General features: G+C 51.0%; 8 protein-coding genes across 8 annotated transcripts; 6 read left to right on the top strand and 2 right to left on the bottom strand.

Moving 5' to 3' along the window:
* Positions 1-583: 583 nt before the first annotated feature.
* On the top strand, positions 584-2,113 carry ATEG_09120 (FAD-dependent oxidoreductase; the record flags this gene model as incomplete). The annotated part of the gene is made up of 6 exons (XM_001217741.1): positions 584-895; positions 951-1,052; positions 1,104-1,625; positions 1,671-1,875; positions 1,923-2,001; positions 2,053-2,113. 6 exons carry the CDS (start codon positions 584-586, stop codon positions 2,111-2,113), a joined length of 1,281 nt encoding a protein of 426 aa, XP_001217742.1.
* Positions 2,114-2,197: 84 nt separating this feature from the next.
* ATEG_09119 (DsbA family oxidoreductase) lies at positions 2,198-2,926 on the bottom strand (the record flags this gene model as incomplete). The annotated part of the gene is made up of 2 exons (XM_001217740.1): positions 2,198-2,827; positions 2,882-2,926. The coding sequence occupies 2 exons, from the start codon at positions 2,924-2,926 to the stop codon at positions 2,198-2,200; spliced, it is 675 nt and encodes a 224-aa protein (XP_001217741.1).
* A 1,587-nt stretch (positions 2,927-4,513) lies between these two features.
* Positions 4,514-5,761, top strand: ATEG_09118 (wax synthase family protein; the record flags this gene model as incomplete). The annotated part of the gene is made up of 2 exons (XM_001217739.1): positions 4,514-5,271; positions 5,329-5,761. 2 exons carry the CDS (start codon positions 4,514-4,516, stop codon positions 5,759-5,761), a joined length of 1,191 nt encoding a protein of 396 aa, XP_001217740.1.
* Positions 5,762-6,381: 620 nt separating this feature from the next.
* ATEG_09117 (Delta(14)-sterol reductase) lies at positions 6,382-7,512 on the top strand (the record flags this gene model as incomplete). Its single annotated transcript, XM_001217738.1, has 1 exon — positions 6,382-7,512. The coding sequence occupies one exon, from the start codon at positions 6,382-6,384 to the stop codon at positions 7,510-7,512; it is 1,131 nt and encodes a 376-aa protein (XP_001217739.1).
* A 574-nt stretch (positions 7,513-8,086) lies between these two features.
* ATEG_09116 (uncharacterized protein) lies at positions 8,087-8,614 on the top strand (the record flags this gene model as incomplete). The annotated part of the gene is made up of 1 exon (XM_001217737.1): positions 8,087-8,614. The coding sequence occupies one exon, from the start codon at positions 8,087-8,089 to the stop codon at positions 8,612-8,614; it is 528 nt and encodes a 175-aa protein (XP_001217738.1).
* A 2,093-nt stretch (positions 8,615-10,707) lies between these two features.
* ATEG_09115 (uncharacterized protein) lies at positions 10,708-11,869 on the bottom strand (the record flags this gene model as incomplete). Its single annotated transcript, XM_001217736.1, has 3 exons — positions 10,708-10,979; positions 11,171-11,207; positions 11,261-11,869. 3 exons carry the CDS (start codon positions 11,867-11,869, stop codon positions 10,708-10,710), a joined length of 918 nt encoding a protein of 305 aa, XP_001217737.1.
* A 611-nt stretch (positions 11,870-12,480) lies between these two features.
* Positions 12,481-14,253, top strand: ATEG_09114 (uncharacterized protein; the record flags this gene model as incomplete). Its single annotated transcript, XM_001217735.1, has 3 exons — positions 12,481-12,750; positions 12,833-13,652; positions 13,739-14,253. 3 exons carry the CDS (start codon positions 12,481-12,483, stop codon positions 14,251-14,253), a joined length of 1,605 nt encoding a protein of 534 aa, XP_001217736.1.
* A 1,284-nt stretch (positions 14,254-15,537) lies between these two features.
* Positions 15,538-17,088, top strand: ATEG_09113 (putative feruloyl esterase; the record flags this gene model as incomplete). The annotated part of the gene is made up of 1 exon (XM_001217734.1): positions 15,538-17,088. The coding sequence occupies one exon, from the start codon at positions 15,538-15,540 to the stop codon at positions 17,086-17,088; it is 1,551 nt and encodes a 516-aa protein (XP_001217735.1).
* Between the last annotated feature and the right edge of the window lie 59 nt (positions 17,089-17,147).

The raw sequence follows: 17,147 nt of genomic DNA, 5'->3' as shown, positions 1-17,147 counted from the left end.
ATCAAGCCGGGGATGCGGTTACTGCCTGGAAACATCCTTTAAGCCGTGTAGACCTAGATATCTTTGACATACTGCTTCTTGACGCTGGAATAGTGATGCTGCTGATCCCGCTCGTACAAATGTCGCTACCCGCTCGGTGCGCGGGCCGCCTGTGGCCGCCAGTACCCTACCCGCCTGACGGTGGCGCGGAGACCGCCTCTGGTCCCCTCGGGAGCATCATTCCGATCAGAAGGTGACGTCGTGTAGAACAGATCAGACGAGTACTACAGTCTTATATAGAATACCTAATACAAAATGGAATCGCCTCTACGGTGGCATCAAACGAACTACTCCTTATCTCAACACAATACAGCATAGATCCGCCGTCCACTGTGTGGGTTGGCTATCTAATAGCGGCTGGTGCAGTATCCGCCCGGAGTATCAACACAAGCGGATATGTTCCAGTCTCGCTATCGGATAAGACGCACGAACACAGAAGGAGGGGAGATATAAAGTCGCGAGAGGATCACCTGTGTTGATGAATCGTAAACAGCTATCACACTCCCTATTCACATACCAGGACTACCACGCCACTTACTTCACGATGCGTCTTCAGAACGGTTGGAGAAGTCTGGATGTTGCCGTCATTGGTGGCGGCATTGGCGGTCTCGCCGCAGCCATTTCTCTCCGGCGAGCGGGACACCATGTGACAGTCTACGAACGAGCCGATTACGCCGGCGAAGTCGGTGCTTCGATCTCCTGCGCAGCAAACGGCACCAGGTGGCTGCATGAGTGGGAAGTAGATGTCGCCACAGGTGATCCTGTCGTCCTCCGGAAGCTCATCAACCGTGACTGGAAGACCGGCGAGCCAGTCAGTGAGTATGATTTGAGCGATTATGAGGAGAAATGGGGATATGTGAGTCTATCAATACATACAGGATCTACAGCAGTGGCTAAGACCGGCCTTGCAGGTGTACTATATGTTCCATCGCCAGTATATGCACAAGATGTTGATGGACACGGCGGTGGGTCAAGGGAAGGGCATTCCTGTCAAGATTGTCGTGAACCACAAGGTACGCAGAGACTGTCTGGCGCTAGGCCGATAGACCTAACACAGTCAACAGTGTAAAGATATCGACGTCGACTCCGGGCTCATCACATTTGAAAATGGTGTCACTGCCCGGCATGAATTGGTGGTTGGAGCGGACGGCATTGGCTCTGCTGTTCGGAGTATCATCGGTATTCACCCCGAGAAGAAGCCAGCCAACTCGAGCTGTCTGCATGCCAATGTCGATACCGCCACCGCTGTGAAGCTCGGTCTTGTGGACTACTCCAAGGATAGTGCCCTCGAATACTGGGGTGGCCACAACAACGTCCATAAGATCGTCCTTTCTCCTTGTAATGGAGGCAGTCTGTTGTCCTACTATTGCTTCTTCCCCCGCGAAAAGGGAGACTACAGTACGCAGAACTGGGCCAGTGAGGGAACTGTCGAGGAGCTGCTCGCCCCGTTCCCCGATCTCGACCCCAAGCTGCTCGAACATTTCAAGATTGGGACTGAAGTCCGTCCGTGGAGGCTGTGGGTGCATCAGCCGTATGATTACTGGCAGAAGGGGGTGGTCTGTATCATGGGCGATGCGGCGCATCCAGTGAGTTCCCACTGACCAGAGACTTTTGATTATGAATCTAATGAGATTGCCAAGATGATGCCTGATCAGAGCCAGGGCGCATGCATGGCGATTGAGGACGCTGCCTGTCTGGGCATCGTATTCAGCCAGAAGCATTTCACAGGTGACATTCGCCAGGCCCTTGAGGTATACCAAGCTGTGAGAAAGCCGCGGGCAACGAAAGTCCAGGCAGCATCCGCTCGGGCGCGTGAGAATATCCACGAACGCATTGGTTAGTTCCTTGCTCAAATGCAGATCTACGCAGCTAACACTGTCTAGGGTTCTCCGATAACACCAATAACCCCTTGTACACGGTCAAGGATGAGAGCAATAAGCTGACTATCAAGGAAATGAACTCGTACGTCTACTCAAAAGGGTCTTCTATCCGCATTACTGATGGTTGTGATAGGTATAATATGCACGACGATGTTGCCTCCAAATTCAGTCAACACCCATCTTCCCGTCTGTGATCCGTATCGACTCAATAGAATGGACAAGCATCTGTACATAACAACTACCAATATGCTATAGCCGTGGTTTATTTGTCAAGCACTTCACTCCTCTGCCTTGATCTTGCCCATAATCTCCATAAACTCGTACAGATCATCCCCATCCCACTCATACTTGCCTTGGAAAAGAAACCTCGGAACCCCCCGAATACCATCCACCTCCCGATACCTCCTCGCCTCTTCATCAACCATGTCGCCGACATCCTCCGTCAGCCACATCTCCACAACCGCATCCTCAATCCCCGCCCCGACCGCTACCTCCTTCAACACCTCAAGCCGCGAAATATCCAGACCTCGCGCATGATACGCCTCGAGAAGCTTCTCGACCAGCTCCCCATGAACCTCGGAACTAATCGACGGATCCTCCCGACTCCGATAAACAAGTCGGTGCGCATCCCGCGTATCCGCCCCAATCATTCCCTCGTAGCTAATACACACCCCCACCGACTGGGCAACTTTATCCAGACGCTTGACCATCGCGGCCCGCTGCTCGGGGGTTTTGTCCTTCAGCCGTTCGTGGAAGAGAACGGACTTGGGCACGCTCTTCCCGTGTCGGTTCGGGTTGAGATAGAATGGACGCCATTTGATAGTGATGGTGTCGTTGCGACCACCTGGGTAGGTTTTGCGGTACAGAGCGATGGCACGGTCAAGGCTGTGTTTGCCGATGTAACACCACTGAGTTCGATTAGCGGGACGTGTTCTGGAGTGGAGGGGAAGGGTGATGCTTACGGCGCAGATGAAGTCAAAGACTACGTCGATCTCAATGACGGTCATTGTGTGGTTTTGCTAGAGAGGATATTGTTGCCGGAGACAGAGTATGATGGTGATGGCGGGGTTTATATCCCTGTCACCATTCAGCCACTTCTTCCAGGCAGACAATTTAATAAATTGATTTGCCTAGTCACGCCCGATAGGCGCCTGCGATGTTAAGATACCGTCAGGCATCGCGATAGTCGAGGTGTCTTTATTGCGGCATGTGTCATCTTCCTATCTCGGTTACATGAAGAAGATGACACCAACTGATCTCAGTCTCATTCATGACGATCGCCGTGAGGGCTGTACATCGTTGGTCGGCGTCTTGTTTACTTCCGAGCAGGAATTCACATCTCCCACCTTGCGGGACAAAGACCATGACCAGTACAATCTCTCGGGATGTTCTATGGCAGGCTACAGCTTACGATCTAAGCTCCAAGTTAACTCACGGATTAAGCAATATCAGCACGATGAAGCTGGAAGATATCTTGTCGTTCTCGCCCGGTGACAGGCTTAAGATATATCGATCCGCAAGCCGCAGCCCACCCCAAAAAAGCACCTCTGAATTGGGGGTTCCCAAACCCTACAGGAAAGCACTCTGAAGATCCGAATATCAGATACACAGAGTCTAAAGTCCAACTTCGGGACGTGCCGCAGGAAAGGAACGACTTAGACAAGAAGCCGTTGGCCATGATGCTATGACCCGCTCACTCCAGGGTACATGGGCGTCCCCGGGTCAACACCGCAAAGTTCCTACAGAAAGGATTACGAGCTCCATCAGGTACGCGTCGCTTAATTCCGACCTGAGTTCTGGATCATAATGGCGTATTTCTCAATACGAATGGGCTGCATTAGTGACAATCACAACCAACGAAGGAGCAGGCAACGCCGGTTCACCTTTCCTTTCGGGGGCATACTATGCAGACCGCAGCTGAGCAGCCCATGCATGTCTCACCATACACCCTCTGATCATTAGGATTATAAGCCCCGTCAGCTCCCCATTTCTTCCGATACACGGCCCTAATAACAAAACAATAGCGAAACACCATAAATTTCAGAACTAAATCAATGTACTCTTCAAAATATTCACCTTCCTACCTATTTACCTACAATGCAGTAGGACTACAGCGCGCAGATATTATATCCTCTAGAGAAGTATCAGAGATTTCAGGAATTAAGAAGCCATAGATTGCCTAGTTATCTGTTTAAAAGGCTATTCTTACCAGCCTTTCTGTAATCTTTTTAAAGTTTTATTTATGGAAAGTGTGATCTGGAAAACTAGCGAATAGATGCTTCGGATTAGACCTTTAGCAAACTCACGTTGAAATTCACGAATAGAATCGTAGGATTAGGATCCTTTAGCGAGATACACACTCCAAAGTCATGAAGAACCGGCGAACCGCAGCGAAATCAGAAGCCATACCCCTGTTTATCTGATACCCGCCTTTTTCAGCTGCCATGGACTCAGCGGAAATTCTATAATCCGAATAATCAGAGGGTGTATATATTGAATGTTAAATTCTGCCTCCATAACCTACCTATGTAGTTGTTAGCACGGTACCGAAGGGGTACACCGGTTTGCTCCAACAAGAGGGGAACAATTTCACCATGACGACTGCGATGAAACCTATGTTGTATGCCCTAGCAGGCGAGGAGGGTATTCGGCAAGCCTTCGTGGTGGAGGTGGTCTTTCTGGCCTGCTTTGTCGGCACTGCTCTACACGTTCCGTGCAAGTCTGTCGTCTTACGCCTCACCAGCAGCATATTATTGGCCTTTTGGTCATACGAATTGCAACACGTCGTTCTACAAGGATGCCGAAACCCCCACTGGCGTGCAACTGCGGCACCCCTGATATGGATCCAGCTCATGAGCGCCACCGAATTAATTCTGGTCTCGAGAGTCGAGGCCGGAGACATCTGCTCCGAAGAGAATCGTTACTACAGGCAGGTTGGCCGAAGCATAGCCTTACTCTGGAACCTCCGGCGCGTTGGAACCAAGTGGAATGTATCACGCCCTGCAGGCGGGCATCGATGCCAAGGAACCTACCACTTTGTTCGCAATCGTCTGCTGACAACATGTTTGGCTTATCTCGTCCTCGATCTCATGGTGTCTGCGCCGCCCCCAGCCTACAACTTGGTCGCCTCGGAGAAACAAGCCCTGTTGCAGGCATCTTCTCTTTCTGTTGAGGATGTTGTCTTTCGTATCATTGGGACCATTTCGTTCTGGACCTGCACTTATCTCATCAATTTGGTCATGACGAATAGCGTTGCCCTAGTGTGCGTTGGAACCGGGTTGAGCCTGCCCACGAGCTGTCCTCCACTCTACGGTCCGATTACTGAGGCATACACCATCCGCCAATTCTGGGGGTAGGAGTGATCCGGTTACTGTCCGATCAAGTAACTACGCTGACGACTCACACATAGGGTATCATGGCATCAATGTTTACGACGCGGTCTCGCGGGCCACGCAGAGCTCATCACGGCCCTTATGCCGCTTATATCTTCAACAAAAATCCTAGCTCGATACACACGCCTATTCGTCGCCTTCTTCATCTCGGCCCTCATCCATCATGCCTCCGATCTCGCCATGGGCATTCCCGCGTCCGAGGCCGGCGCACTTCGTTTTTTTGTTCTACAGCCAATCGGTATCATGTTGGAGGATGCGGCTCAGAGTACCATTGGCATTGGCGTGCACCCATACCTACGTCGGCTATTCGGTTATATGTGGGTTCTTTCGTTTTTAGTATGGACGACGCCAAGCTGGTTCTATCCACAGCAGCGCATGGGCCTAGATGCAGCAAGTCTTCTTCCTTTCCATGTCGTCGCGCCGGCACTGGCGTACTTACGCGGTGGTTGAACTTGAAGCCTTCTTAGGGTGATGATAAATACATGAGATGAAAGAGGTCTTCGAGGTCAAGCGGTGGTCGGAGAATACTACCTTCCTTTTAGGGAAGGCGGTATTCTCCTTCTTGTCTCTACAGTAGTTAAAGCAATCGGCCAGCCCCTTAAACCACGCATCCCCCCAGAAGGTTCCCAGATCTCCCATAATACAACGAATGGTCGAATACGAGTTCGGTGGACCGTAAGCACCTTGCTCCTGCTTCCTTGATTCCTGCTTACGCTCCATAGTCTGGGGGCCGCGGCCATCACCTTTGGCCTGCCCGTGCTGCTCTACGCGTTCGCATTCACTTGCAACGACGTTTCTGGCTGCCCAGTGCCAACTCTTCTTCAACCTCGCGACTTTACCTGGGAGAAGCTGAAAGCTGACGCTGGTCTACTGAATGTCAGTTTGTCAAATTTCCTCTCCTGGGAAGCGACGCTTATCACTGTCGCCTATTATGTTTTCGGTCTATTCCTCTGGAAGATTCTCCCTGCAAAAGAAGTCCATGGAACCAAGTTGGTGCATCATGACCGCCCCCTGCTGTATCGATTCAATGGTATCGACACCTTCCGAACCTCCAGGATCAACGCAGGCTAATGATCACCACAGCGTTCTCGGCGAGTGTGGTTACTCTCTCAATCTGCGCAGCAGGCACGTTCCTCCAGGGGGCCGAGTTCCCCGTCTGGACTTTTATCACCGACAACTACGTGCAGCTTCTGACGGCAAACATCCTCATTTCATACATCCTATCTGTTTTTCTCTACCTCAACAGTTTCACCGTCGACACCAAGTATCCCAACCGCGATCTTCGAGAGCTAGCTGCCGGTGGCACGACGGGCAACCTCATCTATGATTTTTACATCGGCCGTGAGCTCAACCCCCGGGTTACTCTGCCTCTGTTTGGGGAAGTCGACATCAAGACCTGGTGTGAAGTTTGCCCTGGTCTGACTGGGTGGATCCTACTTGACTTGGCATTCATAGCCCAGCAGTACCGCAACTACGGATCCATTTCCGACAGTATTGTCTTCACGACTGCAGTGCAGGCATACTACGTCCTAAGCAGTCAGTATAACGAGTCATCCATATTGACGATGATGGATATCACGACAGACGGCATGGGCTTTATGCTTTCATTCGGCGACCTGGTCTGGGTACCCTTTCTCTACTCTACGCAAGCTCGTTATCTCGCGGCTTTTCCCGTGCATCTCGGCTGGCTAAGAACTCTCGCTGTCGCCGCGGTATTCTTGCTCGGTATTTACATATTCAAAGCGGCGAATAATCAGAAACACCTGTTCCGAACCCAGCCAGATCACCCAGCCGTGCGTGATTTATCTTCCATCAAAACCAAGCGCGGAACCCGTCTCCTCACAGCTGGCTGGTGGGGTCTCTCCCGGCATATCAACTACTTTGGTGACTGGTTGCAGGCTTTGCCCTTTAGCCTTCCCACGGGGGTTGCAGGATACATGATTCTCCCAGCAGGAACCGCATTGGCCTCGGGCGATTTCACCGGATCGCAATCTCGCACTATGCTAGACGGACGAGTGGCGGTCCAAGGACCTGCAGCTGGGTGGGGGATGATCTTCACTTACTTCTATGTGCTGTACTTTGGAATCTTGCTCATCCACCGCGAACGCCGGGATGATGCCATGTGCGCGAAGAAGTATGGCGAAGACTGGAAGACGTACAAGCGGACAGTTAGATGGAGGATCTTGCCATGGATTTATTGAGATCTGCTTACTGACGACCGTACGAAGAGATAGAGAGAGACAGGTTTCAGTGGAAACACCTCGTCTGTTCACAGATGTGCTAGAGGGCCAGGAATATGACTGAAAATCTTCTGTATAAATAGCAAACCATGGTCATTTTGGCCATCCCATTGTCTCAAGGCATTGTGAGCTCTGTCTTACCCACTAGCATGCGAACAAATGATCTTTCAATTAGTTTCAAGGTTGATACGTTGGATAGGAGTCTATTGCCCCTTAGGGAGTGGACGGAATATGCCGCAGACAGGTCCCGAAATGAAACATGCAGGGAAAGATCATCACTTGGCAAGCACCAACAGGGACTACACCATGAGCAAGAAATCTTGGCGTTTGAGAGATATCGCCTCAGACTGGTGGAGTTGAGTGTGTCCGTTTCACCAGATCAGTCTGTGACATCGGCCTATCTCCTGGACACATCCCAGACAAAAACCCCGCTCATCTGCTTGAGGCGTGCAAGACATAAAGAAACGTAAGACGCATACTCTTGCCCCCTCAAGTCACCTAACCTAAATACCCTTCACGAGGTCGTCCTCTCATGATGCGCGTCTCATTACTCACTGCCCTGGCAGCCACCGTCTCGTGCGCCTCAGCGGCCCTGACCTGGTCACTGGAAAAGTCCCCGAACCCAACCGCAGACGAAGCCAGCGCCTATAGCCTGATCGAGGCCGCAATGACAGCAGCTGTCGCCCGCCACGCCCGCCTCGGAGACGCTAGCAAAACCCTCCACGTCTACTACTCCCCCGGCGTCCCCACCGCCGAAGCCAACTACAACGGCGACATTCGATTCGGCAGCGATCGCAGCTACATGAACGAGCGCACGGCGCTCCACGAGATCGCGCACACCCTCGGTGTTGGGCAGACAGCTGCCTTTGACCAGCTTTGCGCGAGCGGCAACTGGCCGACTGCTCTTCCGCTGCTCCGGTCGTGGGACGGGTCGGATGCAGTGATCAACTGCGGTGGGGGGCATTTTTGGCCGTATGGGCTTAACTACGATAACGAATGGAGCGAGACAAATGGCGATCGGAATGTTTTGTTGGTGAATGCTATGGTTGCTGATGGCATGTAGTTGCATTCAAGTACGGAGTATATAGATGTGGACCGTCGAGATTCCTGTGGGACACACCATCTCAACACCCAACCTTTTCTTCCGTTCCTGCTCCGCGATTGGGGCGTTCTCCTCCCACCTCTGCAGTGTATCAGCCTTGGCGTTGAACGGATATAGACATTGGTTCTGCGGCGATTAGTAGTTAGGTAGGTAAACACTAGCGAATCCCGGCTGTTGTATGTCTTTCACGCTTTTTTTTATTCAGTTTATTTCGCGCTGTGGACCCTCTATTCCGCTCCCAGATTTTCCGTATATCGTGCAGTGCTAACGTGGACGGACTCTTCTGACGGGAGTACTCCTCCGTATACTACGGAACGGCGGTGTGACTCGCCGGAGCAGTCGCATACAAAAGGCCTGTGGGATTGGTTAGACCCACATTGTCTTGATATAAGACCTTGAAAGACAAGACCCTGAGATTCCACGCCGATGCTTTTACATCGTTGATGGTTCGTATGAGGTTTCTGATGCAGCACATTTGGTACAACAAATGTTACATAAGGGCAGTTATTACAGCACCATTCCACTGTGCCCTAGCCACGATTCGGCAGAGTATTCGGTCCATATCGATCGTCCAGTAGACCATGCTAGGCACTGGAGGACAGAAAGAGACTGCGAAAGTTTCCACTCCTGGATATCAACGCTGCAGAGACACGAGTCTACCGGCACTGTCCTCCAAGGGCCGTCGTCCTTTCCCATACTGCTTTTATCGTCTGGCGAAGCCTCCAGCGACGAAGACGATAATGAAACCACGCAATATACGGTAGCATGGAAAGCAGACACCTAATCTATCTCTTATTGCTCTGGCATAAACTCTCATTTTTCGGGCTCAGTCTAGATATTATGATGCGACCATCAAACGAGGGGAGTAAATGGATAAATTAGTACATATAAACACTCTCGATATCATACAGGTTCACACTCGTTCAATGGCAGTGAGCAAGATCGGGTTGTCAATGCTCGTCGGCATATTTCACTCAGTTCGTCCCCGGACTAAAGGCAGCGGCAATGCAGATCTGTGCTTGGCCTTGGACTTCTTCTCCTGGAGGGCAGTGGATTGTTGCCTTGATGTTAAGGCCATTCACTTCCAGTTTGATGCTGTAGTGGACTTCATGGTAAACATCGAGATCCTCCGTAATCTTCTCCTCCAGCATGTTGTTCCTCCGAAGCACTTCAAGGGATGCCTCGACAACCCCTGCTTTACGATGACCTGGCAATCAAATTAGCCATAAATTAAGATCCCTGATGCATCATCTTTGGGTTCAACATACCACGATTTTTGGGGTGATCTCTGCGGTAATGTTGGAAGACCCGCTGGTCCGAAAAATAAATGGTCTCACAAGCGGTCATCTCCTGGTCTGGTCGAAATGTACGATGCAGGCATATCTCCGCAGACTTCCCCTCGTTGAGGATCCGGCCCTACCTGGCTTTTAATGACGGAACAGGTGCGGGATGATAGAAGTCGACTGAGCTCCAAGCTTACCTTCCTAATAACCCAGTCCATGCAATCTTCCACATACCTCTTTCCATTTAGAGGATTTTTGACGTAGGGGGCTTGTGAATGCCCCTTAAACCTCTCATCGTATGGTTCACTGAGACATACTCCGAGATTCAACCTGAGCCTCCGGCGTGGACCGCTCTCCTTGTTTAGGGCGCGAAGAACGCCGCCCCGAGATACTGCGGTAGTCGTTATGTCCCTTAAATAACCTGTTAGCTTTTTGGGCGAGATATATTTTAACAGGGAAGGATTACGTGTCTTGATTTAGATAGATCAGCCTCAGCTGATCTGAACCGAAAGCATTGTTAAGACAACGCCTAAGGGCCGGGGACTTGGAAAATCCACCAAGAAGGAGAATGGCCTGTGTTAATTAGCAAAAACTAAGATAATCTAAATAGAATAGCAGTAGATAGCTTTACTTTGACCACTTGGCCATCAAGTTGTTTCAACTGTTCGCGTATCAAGGCCTTGGTTCCTTCAAGGCTTCGCCTGAAGTAGTTATTCATTTGGTCCCTATAATAGCGTCAGATGCCGCATATCTCGTGAGATTGTGGGTTTCTTACTTTGTGATGAACATTATGCCATCCCCAAAATTCCTCGTCGAGTCCTCTTCTAGGCCGAACACGCGCAGATCACGACCGGTTTCCTCCTCCCAGTCAACCGGATTGTAGTTGCGTTTCAAATCATTCTCGAACGGTCGAAATAGGTCATCATGCAGAACGGATTCCTTGCCATAGGTACGATTCCTACCCAACTCAGTGATGTGTGCCAGCCTTTGTCGAGTGTCGTTGATAAAAGCCTGGTTAATATAGCACGAGCCGCAGTCTTTCCCTGTTCCTAGTGTTAATCCATCCCCGCTGTGAAAGTAGTAGAGGTGTTACCTGCTGGGGTGGCTATTTCATCGAATCTGAAGGGATCCTGCTGTCGTACCCTGTAGGTGATCGCGTCCTAGGGAGACGTAAACTTCTGCTCATCTACAGCGGATGGTGAAACATAAGAGCGGGATATTCTTACGACAGTACCACCTCCGGCATCACACACAATGAAGGTGGACACTTCCTGCTGATTATTAGCGTTGCCAACATAGACGCAGTCTCGGCGGCCAGACGTACTTTGATGATTCTTCGAGTATGCTCGTCCGTCAGTGCAAGAGTCACTGCAGCCTCCGGCTCGTCAATGATGAATAGTGAGAACTCTCTGCCTCTCATTTCCGTGCTGTCCACTACCTCAAGTATGATCTCCTGCATTGTGAGGTGTGCATACGTTGACCACTTCGATGGCACGCACAGCGCTAGTTCGACCTGCCAGCTGTCATTGAAGCCTTTCTTTCCAACCAATTGGCGATGGGCATGCTTAAAGGCTTTCATAAGATAGTCTCGAATGGCCTCTGTAGCAGTCCTGCCCACATTGCGGAGGGCCTCCCTCGGCAGTGCTAGCTGGTCCTCGTCCAGGTCCTCCATATCATTATCCAACAATAGTTTGGGAAGCTGAACGATGCCCTTCATCCACTGTGTACGCTCACCCTCTGAGACCTTTCTTAGCGTATTTTGCACTTCATATCCCCACAGGAATCTCCCGTCTCCATACCAGCTTTCGCTGGGTACGAATGGGATATCCGAATGGGAAAATTGGGAGGCCCCCGGCCAGTTTACGATGCATTTGATCGCACTTGGATCGAAGTCCGTGGGAACGTCGTCGGGATCGAGGATGGCATATGACATAGAAGTCAAGCTCGTCCCATAATCCAGGCATAGTAGAAGTTTTTTGGTAGGTAGCTGACTCTGCCCAGATCGTGTTCTGTGTCGCAGCTGGAAATAATCTTCGTCCGATGCTCGGCTCGTGGAAGTGCTGGTCGAGGAAGCCGTAGCAGCAAATTTCTGGCGTACGCGTCTCGGTGGATTCGTCCGTTGGGCCATTGCTAACAGAAGCTGATTCTGTGAATCAATAAGGACTTCTGGCGAAGAAATTTCTCACGAAATCATCGCCAGGATTCGATATTTATGGCGCGGCACAAGGCAGACTACAAGGCTGCAACTCACTGGCAGCAACAGCCCCCTGACAGAAAATTTTTTTGTTTGTCTAGCTATCATTGGTGTGCTGCTGTCGAGACTAGCCAGGGTCTTATCGAAGGCTTGACTTAAAGAGGCAGGCTGGTCACAAAATTCGTACTTTACGCACCTGGGCGCTTCGCTGACTTTCGTTATCTCCGCTCCCCGTCGTCTTCATCATATACTTCTCCCTATTGACGACATAGTCTTTTCTGTAACACAAGAATCTACAGCTTTACCGAAGAAAGCACCGTTTTGCGACCTTCGATTCATTTATGAGCAAAATGGGCAGCCATCAAGAGACCCATGGTGTCCATGATTTCGAGGGTGTTAGCGGCAGCCGATTCTACTACGTGCAAGATCACACCCCATCGCAAAGGATCTCTTTGGGGTTAAGTAACGAACACATCATTTCTGGTGCCAAGCGCAAGAGCAAAGCTCCAGCCCGCTTGATACATGGCGAGCGAGATATCCCGCAAAGAGATGAATGGAAGTTAAGGAAAAAGCGTCGCAAGTCAGATACTACGCGGGACGAGGGAAAGAAGGAAGAAACAGTATGCTGTCACCCCATCAAGCACTTATCAGTGTCTTTGGATAATATATAGCATTGGTACTGACGCTATCACTCCTCGCCAGATTGGCATCATCATCCCGCCTCGCAACCTGTCCTGCGATCCCGATGACTCGCCGTTGACCGAATTGGAGGACCTGCCGGACGAAACAAGTAGCTTGGCTTCTGACTCCTCGACGGATGGTGCTCATGTAGCCTCTCGGGAATCCCGTGAGGATCCCCAGCTACACGGCACAGATGAAGTTGGGGGAAGCCCGCTCGCCCCAGAGGATGGATGTCTTAGATGCAGAGGGAGGATGATAAATCTCAACCACCAGCTGCAACAGGCGCTACTTTGCAGGAGCCGTGAGACGGTCTCGCTGCAAAACGAACTTGAGACTCTTCGTCGACAGAACGACCGTCTCAGGGCGAAACTCGCCAATGTCACTTCAAGCAACGATCCCACCATAACGAGGTTCTCAGCGGATAGATTACTTGATCAGAAGGATGAGGTAGACAGACTTCGTGGCCGCCTTTCGAAAGCCCTTGAGCTTGTTGAGATTGTCCGTTCGCCTCCATCCTACGACGATGCGTTTGCCATGTCGACGGGTTTTGTGAACAAGGAAATGGATGCACTGAGCAACTACGTCTTCTACACAGCGGATTCGCTTCGGAAGATACGAAGGGATTATGTGAGAGATGAGACAATGAGCGAGGGTCTAATTCAACTCATCCAGCAAACTATAACGAGTAAAGAGCTTCTCTCCACAGAGCCTCTTTCGGCTTTTCGCGCCCTTACTTTTGGCTATATTCAGGAACGCATCTTTTGCGGCCAGGGGATATGGAGAGACCTCCATTTCGACGGCCTAATGCTGAGGCAGTACCAAAGCATTCTGGAACAAAGCGGTATGTGAAGGCCTAAATTTAGCCACTCGGCATCTGAAGCAATGACTTGGCTTACCGTTACTTACTTAAATCAATTCGGCTTGCAGTTTCATGTGAGGCACTTGAAAAATACCACCGCGCGGCAGTGCATCTTGCCTTAACAAAGAACTCAGAATTTAAGGAAGCGTTTGTGTCTGGCTACGCTGAACAGATACAATTCGAGTTCCTCAACATGATGGCACCTTTACTCCACCGAGTGGACGTGGACCCCCAGTTTAAGCATCGAATGCGGACGTTATTCCGTCATGCCCTCACCCTACGTGCGAACTGCTACCCCCACATCGGAACGCGCTATCAACTCGTGCAATTCAAGCCAGGTCATTTGTATGATCAGCAAATTATGCGAGCAGAGGATAGGCTTGGGGTAACTGTAAATGTTCCTGAGGACGGACCGCAGCGTCGCATTAAGGTCTGTGTGCATGGGCTGATGAAAGCTCATTCAGTGCAAGAGAACGCGACTGGACTCGGTCTGATTCAAGAGCTCAGTCAGCCGTTTCTTCAGGGAGGAGACAGACATGGCCACATTATCAGTGACAAGGCCGTTGTTATCCTTGAGTCATGATTGCTTAGAATATAGAGCTGCCCACTTTTGCAGGGATACTCGGTGAAGTAACTACTGGATTCTATTGGAGCGGCCAGTTGCCGGTGTCTTTGGTGTTCCTGTCAAAATGTGACGTTGATAGTTCCAATGCAGAATATTGAGGTGACTAATGGCTTCGATGTCTGCAATGCAGATATATCAACCAGTGAGGATGCCTTTTCTAATCCTGCCGTAGCCTGTGTTCTCCTTCTTTTTCAGGACGGGCTCATTATATCTTCTACAACAAGCACCCTATGCCTCCAGATTGCGCTGTGTGGCTATTCTCTCTAGGGCGGCTGCGTCCAAATTGCCGAAGTTCTCCCGAGAGAGGCTGTCAAGGTTTGCGGGGGTGATACAGGGTCTAGAAGGGCTAGTAAACAAACGCAGCGAAAGCCAGACTCGAAACTCGGGCTTCTCAGCGAGCGCCCCAGAAAGATACATAACCTGCTTCGGCCATTTCCCGCTCTGCTCTTGGCATGAGCCGTTAGGGTGGGCAGACACCACTACTAGGTACTTTTTCTTCTCGTCAAACTTGAGCTAAAATGGACGTTGGCAGCGATATCCCACGCAGTATTTTAGGATACTGACGGTAGTCTTGATTCTTTTGGAGTCTCTAAAGGTCGTCTGGTCTGCTTGGTAAGGCTAGGGCAAGACATACGGATATATCGGGCTTTAGAATGGACGATCTGTGGAGTCCCCATGAGTTCGCACAACTTCCGATCCAAAAGTTCAGTCCCACTTGCGCACGACAATCGGTCGAGGTTTGCGGACGCTCGAAACACTGCTCCCTGGTCAAATTATGTGATAGTAGCCTGGCCATGCAGACCCTATCACCTACTAGATACTACGGAGTACACTCGGATTGGATTGACCCTCGGGTGTGCATATGGATAAGTATCGTCCTGGACTATCGGATAACTTCTCCGTACACAAGCTGGCCATCATAGCTCAGGTGGAACCTCGCTTCTTCCTCGTGGGGTGCCTACTCCATCGGTCCCGATCTGAGATCAACATCTGCAATATTAATCTCTCTCCAAGTTCGTAAAAAATTGCCGTGTCCCACTACCGGTGGAGCTCTCACGAATCGTAAGCGATGGCTACTGCAGTTGACCTCAATTGGAACTGTTTAGTTCACAGAAAAGGAACGGCCATTCGTCTCCTAGTCGGGTGAACACATCCACAGAGACGACATAAGTACGGCCAACTTCCTTCGGATTCAGTTGGTTCTAAACCAACGCTCACCGAGAACCTGGAAGGCCTTTCGCTATGTTTTCTTCCTCCCAGTGGCGATGGATTGCCATTGCGCTTCAAGTGATGCCTTTTGGGGCAACATATGCCGAAATCTTCAACCCGACGTGTGCCTCACTTCCGACTCCTGATGTGCCAGGAGCGCAAGTTCTCTCGACTGCGTCAAGGAAGCTTCTTGTGTCCAACGTGACAATCTGTGAAGTCAACGTCACGTTGACTCACCACAGCGAAGAAGACAACGTTCTCATTCAAGTGTGGCTACCGCAAACCGGCTGGAATGGCCGGTTTCAGGCGACTGGGGGTGGAGGATATGCCACCGGGCAAAATCGAACTTACTTAGAGCCTGCCGTGGCCCTCGGCTATGCTGCAGCCCAAACGGATGGGGGACATGTCGAGAATACACGCTCCCCGGCAAGCTGGGCCTTGAATGACCAGGGCCAGGTCGACTCGACACTCCTACTGAACTTTGCTTCGCGCTCGCTACACGACATGGCCGTTGTTGGTAAGGCAGTGACTCGGTCCTTCTACGGGAAGGCGCCGCGGTATTCATATTGGAATGGCTGCTCCACTGGCGGAAGACAGGGATACATCGAGGCGCAGAGATACCCCGAGGACTTTGACGGCATTTTGGCCAACGCTCCGGCGATCAACTGGCCCCGGTTCATTCCTGCAGAGCAATGGGGTCAGTTTGTGATGAATCAGGAAGAGACCTTCCCAACACTCTGTATTTTTGAGGTGTTTGGGAACGCCAGCATTGCTGCTTGTGATGAGCTCGATGGTGTCATGGACGGGATTATCAGCGACCCAGATGCATGCACGTTTGACCCTTACAGTCTTGTTGGTACGGTCGTTACGTGCGACGGTGTCCAAAGCACTATCACGCAAAAGATGGCTCGAGTTGTGCAGAAAATCCATCAGGGGCCTCGCACCACCGACGGTAAATTCCTTTGGTACGGACTTAACTATGGAACTCCTTATTCCGGTCTCGATTCCACGGCCGTGGTGGATGGAACCAGCGTTGGTGTTCCATTTGAGATTTCAGACACGTGGATCCGGTATTTCATTAAACGAAACCCCCAATACGACACTTCAAAAATGTCATATGCGGAATATGAGGCGATATTCTACAAGTCCATTGCGATGTACGAGTTAATTATCGGAACAGACGATCCCGATCTCTCTGCCTTCAGAGATAGAGGAGGAAAACTGCTTACCTGGCACGGACTGGCGGACGAACTGATCTTTCCCAATGGGACAATTCACTACCGGGAACGAGTGGAAGAGGTGATGGGAGGTTCCTCGACAGTCGACGATTTCTACCGTCTGTTCCTTGCCCCCGGAGTTGAACATTGCGGAGGTGGAGTTGGACCCGTTCCTGTCGACCCCTTGGGTGCGCTCGTGGCTTGGGTGGAGGATGGTCAGGCCCCTCGGACGATTTTGGCCCAAAGCATGAGAGACGATGGCACGACCATGTCACGGAATCTCTGTCCTTACCCGCTTGTGTCGAAATACAACGGCCACGGCGACCCGGACCAGGCGGAAAGCTACACCTGCGCCAGCGTCTTTTAGATGTATCTATGCAATGTACAGTGCTTAATATGAGGCTTTGCTACCAGGTGTCGGAATGA

The sequence above is a fragment of the Aspergillus terreus genome, genomic scaffold (genome assembly GCF_000149615.1).
Source record: "Aspergillus terreus NIH2624 scaffold_14 genomic scaffold, whole genome shotgun sequence".
In the NCBI taxonomy this organism is placed as follows: domain Eukaryota; kingdom Fungi; phylum Ascomycota; class Eurotiomycetes; order Eurotiales; family Aspergillaceae; genus Aspergillus; species Aspergillus terreus.
This window is presented reverse-complemented; position numbering and strand designations above follow the sequence as displayed.